Genomic DNA, 10,139 nt, shown 5'->3' on the forward strand with positions numbered 1-10,139 from the left:
GAAAAGGTTCGTATACATCCATAACAAGTGTTTTTCAATATTAATGATAAATTGAAGAATTCAAACTTGATAATGACATTTTTTGAAAGCATATTTAAATTTCATGATTGAAATTCGTTATTATGTCTTTGTTTGCTATTGTCACAAACGCAAAATTATCACTAGTGAATATGGAAACTAACAGTGCAAAGCGTAATTGTCACTCAGATTTCATATAATATATTACAAAAAAGTCTATATATGGTTACACTTATCCCCGATACGTCACAATATAAATGTATATTTATATATACACTTTGCTTCACACTTTCATCATCCATTGTTGTCAGAGAAACTCGACAACGATGTATATTACCTAAATCTTTATAAATTGCATACGTCATGTCTGTCCTTTAAAAGATAACATTAGTTAATTATAAGTATAGAAATACAGTGGAACTTCGTTAACTCGAACTTGGATAACTCGAATACCCCGCTTAACTCGAAGTACCTCGCCGGTCCCGGCCGAATTCTCTCTTTATCTTAGTAAAAAAAACTCGGATAATTCGAATTCGGATAACTCGAAAAACTCGGATAATACGAAGTAAAAATTTGGTCCCAACAATAAAAATCCTACTTGAAATGTTCGAATAACTCGAAGTATAATTTTCGTCGATCGGTGGCAAACGCCGACATTTTCTAAGAGCTAAATTCCGTTTGTAATACTGAACATATCGGCACTACTAACCTACATGCTATTATAAGTGTTTCATAAATTCATAAAAGAAATTGTAGGTACTTCCCAATTAATACTTTGGCGACTGAGTCTTCGTGTGTATGAAAAGTAGATTGATTTATGAAAGCTAGCTTCAGGACGAGATACCTGATCATGGCAATTAAATATTATTTTTAAATCTTCAAAATTACGTTGATTCCCTATAAATGAATTGTCTTTGGCGAAATTGGAATGATTTAAAGAAAATTTCCACCTTTAAAACTCTAATAATTATATTATTCTGTTTAATCGAGTACAATTCACACCTTAACATGCCGTCCTCTATTTGACTTTCAAATATTTAAGATGTTAGTTTCCTTGTTTCATGTCTTCATATTTCGTTTTTTGATCAGTATTTAGGTTAACCTCTTTAGTTTTCTGGCTCTACTATTAAATATATACTTCAATTTACCAGTTTTAAGTCTTAAAATCAGACATGCTATGTTCCCAAGTTTTACCTGCTTGTCAAATGCCAACACAAGATTCTGCTTTTAGCTATTGTTGTTATCTTAAAAATAATATTTTAGTCACATTTGTAGTTAAAATTGGAAACAAAAATTTAGACACCTCATGCACGGTATAGTTCCTTTAATATCAAGGAAAAGGTAAATATTTTTTTTTCATTACATCATGCTTCGTAAAGTTGATATTCTCGGCCATCCATTAGCGAACGTGTTAACTTTCTTTCGGATGCTTTGAGCTATCACCGAACAATTTAATCACAACCTATTCGAAACCTTAAACTGAAAAAAAAACTACCATGACAAGAAGAGGCTTATAGAATATAAAAAAAAACCTCTTAAAGCTTAAAATACACATATGCATGCCGGAACTTTCACCCAAAAGTTTAATAGCTCATGGTTCATGTGTAATACATGGGTTAGCCATAGAAAGAGCATCACGAGAGCAATACTTTTGCCGAAAGGGCATGTCATATTGAAAAATGCTTATTAATTGTGTTGCTACCAAGCACGTAGCCCATATTGCATAGTTAAATATTTGTAGTGTTTCTTTGTATACATCATTATATATCTAAATATAAGACATTTCCTCTGAATAAATTATTTATAATTTGAGAACGTCATGGTTTGTAAACCATGTTATGTGGGTAATTCGCATGATGAACATTTGACACTGCCACAGTGTCGTCATTGGCATATGCATTGTGTCCTTGTCATGCTACAAGAAGCATCACGCTACATACTATTTAGAATAATTATTTAAATTTTGCAGTAAATAAAGCAGTTATTATGACGTTTATTATTAAAAATTCTCTACAGCGCTCTACAAAATGTTGCAAAGCAAATTGAAATTACTGACCGAACAGTAATATTCAGTAAATATCTTCTATTTCATTTGTTTTCTTATGCAAATTATTTACACCTTTGATATAATTTAAGTCGAATTGAGAATAACAATCGACACGTTATCATCAATGTTTTATAAAGTCTTTTCTGGAGAAAACATTTGAACTGCTATCTAAAATGGCACGTCCCTGATACGTCACTACCTGTTAGTGTTTGAAGGTCAACACGAAAGTTAAATCTTTCAGGGAATATATGTTATAATAAAGCTATGTGTAGAAAAAACGATGAATATCAATCACATGCATATATGTATGCAATTTCATTCATTTATTTACTTTTATTTTGAGGTCTCTCATTACTGCTATTTAATCTGAACTCGCAGAATAAGAGACACAATCTGGTGACATGATAATAATATGACGTCATTATGACGTCATGTCTACCTTTGCTCTATCAACGCTTTGCACATCGCTTAAGATAGTATACGTTATAGCTTAGCATCAATCATTTAGATGAATGAAATGTGCTTTAAATAATAGATAATATACTTCTGTATACAGACGGACGTGTAAGCTATTATCATATCAAATCATCTTTCAACTTTTACAACTTTGACGTAAGTTTATTTTTTATTTAATTTTACTCGAAAAATAAAATTGATAAGAAATAAAAAAAATAAATAAATAAATCCATATAAAAACAAATATAAGCTGCAACAAAAGTAAGCACTTATAACATGTGTTTTCCATGGAAATGTTTGGCGAAGAACTGTAGAATACGCCTCCATGAATCTTCTTGTGCATGTGCATGGTCAATGCGATTTCCTCCCAATACAAGGCAGTTTCCTATGATGAAAACAAAATTGTAACCTGTAGTAATCTATGTAACAAATTTTTTTTTTTTCTTTTTCTTTTTTTTTTTTTTTTTTTTTTACTTTTTTTTTTTCTTATTATTTTTTTTTTCTTTTTTTGTTATAGGCAATAATTATAGAAACGGTAAACGGTAATTATCTACAGTATTCAAAAGTTTAGATTCGATTAAACTATTCCGGTCAAAAAGTCAATTTTTCAATAGGTTTCCGACAACGGTTCATAATGAAGTATTATAAATCTCGTATGCTTAACTTACTTAACTTACTTTACCTAAAATCCAATTCTGGTTGCGATATACCAAATTCTATCAATAGTTGACATCTTCATCAAGTATTGCAAATATACATATCTTATCGGTAATCTCATTTTTAGCGGTTTTCGTGCTGAAAGCTTTTCGTTAAGATATAAAAACAAAACAAAAAACATAAACAAAACAAAAAATATATAGTTGCGTCTACTGCAGATTCGGTGCGTTGTTTCTCACGGCCAGAACTTATGGTGCAGCAATTCAACATTACGCCAATCTGTTAGCACTGTGCTATTTTCTACACTAGAGTCACACAAATTAAGTAAGTATACAGTATATGTATATATTTCTCTTACGTATTAGTTTGTTGTATGAGGCATAACAATGTGGGGTGAAAGGTGGCTCTATCAAGTGACCAGCACCCTTGTATTTCACAAGTTCTATGTTGTCGCGTTTATTGGCTGGGAAACAGTCTACTTGTAACTGGTGGAGATCTGGGTGGAGGTTCAAATCGTCTTCACCACAAATACTCAGGATTTTGACATCAGACTCCCAAATCTGTACAAACATATATTTTGAATTAGTTTCGAGTATATTTGAATAGAAAATAGGGAAGATGACGTCAGACCCCTAAAGCTCAACAAACAAATATGTGCATTGAAATAGATCATGATGATGATTATGCCGTAAGACTCCCAAATCTGTACAGACAAATATTCATGTGGAAAAAATATTATTATTGTTGATATTAAACATTCTGTTTTGTGATGGCTTCAGAAAATATCACAATTAATTAAGAGGTATGTATCTTAATTTTGGTTATTAGGTTATCAATTTACTAATATATCCATACATATTTTTTTTATTTTTTTCATTTTTTATTTTATTTAATTATTATGTTGTGTTTTTTTGTTTTTTGTTTTTGTTTTTGTTTGGGTTTTTTTATCAATAAATTCATCTATCTATCTATATATTTTATATTTATCCAGTATCCGAAAATTGTTACATTTCCTCTCTACATTTCAACGTAATGTTAAGGCCCATTTTAATTTCACCGACTTCTCAATTTCTACATGAGATTATTATAACGAACAGGGTTCAGCAATACCTAGTACTAGCATGCGTTATATAAATGATAATCCAGTATTGCCTTCTTTTGAGTGCACTTTGGCCTGATAGTACTTTTTGAGGGATTGCAAAGTGCCCATGCCGGGGGCGACGGTGTAATGTCATCTTGAGACAATATTAACAGACCTTAGTGCACTCGAAATAATTCAATAAGTATCACACTTGCATTTTACTTTGACAGTTTCAATATTCAACTGAATATTTTACCACAAGAGGGATTGCAGCATCAGCCATTTTCGTCGTCTATATCAATATTACAATACATTGTAGTTATAGTAAAGTCACAATAGATTCAAGTTCAACCTCGTGCCAAATTACGCGGGTGCTATGAGGCGATATTGTCCGCTCATCCAGGCACTATCGTCCCATAGTATCCGTGTGCTTAGCCAATAGGAACTCACTATTGTGTATGTGATGTGACACATAGTAACACTGCTTGAGGTATATACAATGTACAACGCAAAGTGCAGGCAGGAGAGTGCAATAAAATGTCTTCTTTACCTTGGTGAACTTTCCAGTGTCAAAGCAGTGGCCGTTTCTACCGACAACACCTTCCTCCGTTATATCACACGATGACAGATCCAATCTAAAACAATTCGAATCAATATGAGGAAAATTCGGGGTCAATGAATTTGAAATCAATGTGAAGACGCACGGCACATTTTGAACTCGGATATTGGAATCTTTTCCTGTGGAACTGAAGTTGTCTGGTTCCTCTACATATTTAAATAATTGAGTTTTGGAAATGGTGTTCTTGACTCGTCTAAAAATCCACCCTACAATATAACTTTGTTGTTAAAGATAGGAGAAAGGGGTCATCTATCATTTAGTTATGGAGGGAAAATATCCTTTCCTCGGGTGTAGAATTCAGGTTAAATGATTGGTAGAGATCGCATCTGGTAAAAAGAAACAGTTCATAATTCAACATGGCTTACGTACTTTATGGCAGGTGGATGTAATATTTCTCCATCTCTGATTGGGTAGAATGTTATATAGGGCATTCCATTCACACTAGCCATACATTTTATCTACAATGAAGTAAAACCGGTATTGTTAGTAATTTCTTGAAATATAAAACTGAATTTGATTTGAAAGTAATTCTCTATTAATTTTTAACCTTTTAGCACATATTATAAATTTTTTTACATATACAAATCATTTGTGATTGGTATTAGTTGATTTCACTCAGGCCGTGACGGCTGTCCTTTATTCCATTGTTTGTGCAATCACACGCTCATACTGAGAATGATGAAAGGCGTTGAGCTTATTTTAAATAAGAATTACATCAGAATACTGTTAACAAAACAATATTTCTAAATAAAATCTTAAACAATGAAGGACAATATACTGTAAATCATTACTCTTTGACCATTTAAAATACATAAGGATAAAAAGAGATTCTGTGTTTCGGAGGAAGGAGCGTCTTCAACGACTACACTCGCCATCTAAATATAGGCCAAATTAGGCTGTGTCATGAGAACCGAAGTTACCTTAAACAACATCAAAGATCACTCTCTTCATAGACCTTACCAGGGGACATTGGGTTGCCGTAATTTGGGCAAGTTCTGCCCCTTTCGAGCTTCCCAACACTCCTAGACCTCCAGATTTGACATGAGAGTGATTGTCCATGAACGTCGCTGCTTCCTGTAGAAAGACAAATATCTGATTTTTTTTACTACTTCCCATATGCCTTACTTTGTCTTGGGAACGTTGATGGGCAAATTATGTTAAACAAAGGATGGCTTCGTTATTATTTCTTTGCCTTATCACTCCTGTGCAAAGTATCTCACTATCAAAGGCTTTAGATGCATAAATCGACAAAATAATTCAAAAAGTTTTAAGTGATGTTTGCTCAATGTATATCTAATTTTTTTATCTTTACCTTAAAATATTGCAAATCGAGATCGTTGAAGTGTTTAGGGAGGTCCTTGTAGCCATAATACGGCAGTGCCATGACAGCATATCCATGAGATGCAAGAAGAGCGGCACGGTTCTCCAAAACACCTACTTCCAGACCAACGATATCTATCACCCCTGGGTAAGGCCCCTTACCTGAATGGAAGTAAGAAGCTTCTCATACCAATCATTGCATAATCATTTCTCGTTTCTTAGTTAAGAAGTGTGAAGAATTACTATTTTTTAAAGTTTAATGGTAATTCTTTTGTGAGTTATCCAGTGTGATGTTCGATAGGGCCAACAAGTATAACATATACATTTAAATGATATCCGTCAAAAGACAAACTTGTTTAAACATTATATATAAAGCGGATCAGTTATGAGATGTTGATTATTATAGAATACAAAGTTGCCCTGCAGCCAAAATGCGAATAAAAATGAAGGCTAAATATGTTTTTGATAAATGTTCAAAATATTTTATTCGAATAAGAAGAAGCTAAGATTAATTTAATTTAAGTTAAAAATAAATAATAAATTTCTTTGTTCTTCCATTTTAGATTACCTTCCGGTAACAAAAAGCGTTCCTCTCAGCCGCCCAGACGTAATAGGAATTCTTGTGGTGACACGCGACTTATACCACCGAGTCAGAACATCTGTCACTATCGGTTGATCCAAAAGGCCGTTGTATAGATCTTCGAAGCAGTGGTGACCATTGTAGAAAGAAATATTCACTAACTGTGGTTCTGTGACGTCAGTATGCAGCAGCTGGACTCCCGGACGCTGACCAGGGGAAGGGAGCATGCTCCAGATAAAGCCCATACCGTCGACTCCTGTGTTAAAAGCGAGATATCTCAGTCATCACTAACCTCACCCTGGGAGATCGGTATATATGATATATGTATATATGTGTGTTTTGTTTTATTTAATACAATGGTATGTTAACCATTTTCCATGATATTATTACACTTTTATCTTTTATTAGCAAAACTCACCATGTAAAAAACAAAAATCGCTGAATTTGCATACAGCTGCCAATTCCAAAGGACAATGCTACTGATTCATGCGCTTTTTGTCAGCAAATGTTTTGTATATTCTTTAAAAAAATAAATGAATATATGATAAAATGTCTCTCTGTCATCATAAAAATATTGACTTTCCTCTATAGATCACTTTTAGTTAAACGCATATTTGCAAATGTGATGCGCTGCATCAAATTAAGGTCACCGAAGCAAAATTATGATGTTTTTTTGTTCTGCTAGATTTGTCATTATCAACGTAAGAATAGATAAATCTCACCTGTATAAGTACCTGAAGTTGAAGGCATGTTCTCCAGATCCAGCGTCCCGTCCGTTGTTGCCTGGTAACACCCAGAACTGGCGAGCATCTCTCCTCTACTACCCTTGATCGAGGCGTGCATAGTCACTTTCTGCCTGGACTCCAACCCCAGCACCTGGACAGACACTCTTTCGTTCATCAGTACGTCGTTTGGACGGATAGACAATCGTAAACTCTCCATGCTACTAGTGTTGATACAGCGTCTTAAACGAGTTGAAACACATTTATCAAAGTAGTACTCCATTATTCAAATACTGCGGGCATTTTTGCTCTTCAAATTGAAAAAGCCTATCTACTACCTGCATTGCATATTTATGAATGTTAGTAATTAGCGTGTATAGAAGTGTGTTGGGTATTATTATCTGCTATATATAATGCTTACAATTCATCATTTCAGAAACAAATTTGCAAACTGACTTTTATGGGGGGTTTTCAGTCGAATATTGAATACTTTTTCGGCATAGCCGTATAATTTTCTTTTGGCCCCGGATATGACGCGAAAGGTGGCGTTACTGGTCAAGGTGAAGTGTGTGATTGGTCAATGAAGCGGTAAATGCAAAATGCAGATATGCAGTTATAGACGAAACATAATTAAGATTGAATGCAAGCTGAATAAGTGGATGTATCTTTAAAATGACTCACCAATAAAATTATATTCCTGATTCAAATGCTGTCTTATTATCACCAAAAATGATTCAAACGATTCCGTGCTGAAACGCATTTATTAATAAATTCGTTAATTTATTTCACCTGCAGTTTTACATTATAACCACCAGCATTAAAACTATGCCGTTTATCTTTTTTAAAGATGTTTCTTGTTATCTTTAAATTCAGGCAAGTCGCAACGAAAAGGCGAGTCCATAACGTGTTTCCATACAATGTGTTTCCATACAATGTCCCCAACGAAAGAGAGCTGTCATTGAATAGGTATGTCGCTCACGTGTCGTTTGTTAAGTTTATTTTGTTTACCATCATTTTTTGATGATATACAGGGTGTCCAAAAATAGTAATTAGCACTTTGAAATGTTATGGTTTTATCAGAAATAATACCATTTTGATAAATTCAGTATCGATTTTAATATTTTTAATTTTATTAATTCATTCATTTTCATTTTATTATTTTTTTAATGAAAATGATAGAGGTAACGTCACAATAAATTAAAGCTTTTCTGTTTTTGATGGCATATTAAGTATGACAAAAAAAATACATTAAATGGTAGAATATATATACTAGTTTAATCAATTTATATAATTAAATCTATTTATTTTGGATTTTCGGTCCATAGATTTGAGTAAAGGCGAGTGTTAAGAGCGAACTAATGACCCGGAGGCCAAGTGTAATTGTAATGGCTGTTTCAGTTATCTTTCAATTATAGACGGTCTTGCTATTAGCCAGTGCATTCTATAGCTGTCAGGGCACCTGGCTTGACGGTCGTTTGTATATGTCAGATAAGGTTAACTGGTGACTCCTAGGCCGCGGTCATTTAAATCTAAATTCATTGTTGTTTTTTGTTATAAAGAAGAAAAGTTTACTAAAATACTTTACTGATAATACAATGTGGGAATCGATACCGTAGTTCTTCATAATTGCAATTAAAACCGGAAATCTACCCACTTGTTACGGGGAGTATCCAATTCTGTGTTCAAATCTCGATATATGTAAATAAGCCGCGGAAAATATGTCATGCAGGCAATGGCGACTGGTTTGTTTTGAAGAATAGCGGACTAGCGATAAAAGCCACACTTCAGAAAGCCGAAGACGGTCAGACGTATAGATTGCTGCCGGAATGCAAAGAAAAGGAATGGGTGGGTCAAACAAAAATCAAAAATAGGTTAAACGTAAAACGCCACTGAACAGGCAGTGAACCTTCTCGGCATTTGATAAACAAATTCATGTCTTTCTGATTATCATTCAGGAAGGTTACTCGCTGCGGGCAGGGATGGTACACTTTTTTATCTAAGATTTTTATTACATACTCTACTTATGAATTATTGACGTAACTAAGCAAAATTTGAAGAAAATCAGATGAAGATTAATTCAAAGGGGTTTATCAAGTTTAACTTGATAAAGTCTTCTTTATATCTATGAACAAAAGCATAACGATCACGAGGCTATAATAACATGTCCATCTAAGCGTGACTTACGCCAGACCAGCGATGTTTATCGTGAAAAGGTTAAACGAAAATATGCTACAGATGCGAAACGAAAACATCAGTGTTGGTATTGAAAATGTATTCTAAACGAACAAAATACAAACATGTACGGCAGTAAACTTACTTTGGTCTAAATATCCAGAGCCTGCTACAAAAAGATATCGCAGGAATGAGACGCACCTGGATTAACATCACCAATCTCACAGTGCCCTAAATAACAAGTCGAGGATTAAATTCACATAGAATTATTCTTTATATAGGAATTACACATGTATACATGTGTACGCGCCATGCTTCATCGCTCTGTTAATCATCAGAAAAGCCATGCTGATATTAGAAATGCAACACTAGGTAAATAGGCCAAACATCGACATTGTATATAATTATCTAAACCGCAAACCACCATAACAGAGTTTTCTTTATACAAGTTACAATGTCATTCAGAG

General features: G+C 33.7%; 2 protein-coding genes across 2 annotated transcripts; both read right to left on the reverse strand.

The window, feature by feature from the left end:
* Positions 1–2,356: 2,356 nt before the first annotated feature.
* Positions 2,357–5,331, reverse strand: LOC117336423 (acyl-coenzyme A amino acid N-acyltransferase 1-like). The gene is made up of 4 exons (XM_033896936.1): positions 5,248–5,331; positions 4,810–4,894; positions 3,537–3,738; positions 2,357–2,906 (listed from the first exon to the last, which is right to left on the reverse strand). The coding sequence occupies exons 1-4, from the start codon at positions 5,325–5,327 to the stop codon at positions 2,791–2,793; spliced, it is 483 nt and encodes a 160-aa protein (XP_033752827.1). The 5' UTR covers positions 5,328–5,331; the 3' UTR covers positions 2,357–2,790.
* A 1,431-nt stretch (positions 5,332–6,762) lies between these two features.
* LOC117336569 (bile acid-CoA:amino acid N-acyltransferase-like) lies at positions 6,763–7,938 on the reverse strand. Its single transcript, XM_033897180.1, has 2 exons — positions 7,501–7,938; positions 6,763–7,034 (listed from the first exon to the last, which is right to left on the reverse strand). The coding sequence occupies exons 1-2, from the start codon at positions 7,781–7,783 to the stop codon at positions 6,763–6,765; spliced, it is 555 nt and encodes a 184-aa protein (XP_033753071.1). The 5' UTR covers positions 7,784–7,938.
* Positions 7,939–10,139: the final 2,201 nt, after the last annotated feature.

The sequence above is a fragment of the Pecten maximus genome, chromosome 10 (assembly GCF_902652985.1).
Source record: "Pecten maximus chromosome 10, xPecMax1.1, whole genome shotgun sequence".
NCBI classification, from domain to species: domain Eukaryota; kingdom Metazoa; phylum Mollusca; class Bivalvia; order Pectinida; family Pectinidae; genus Pecten; species Pecten maximus.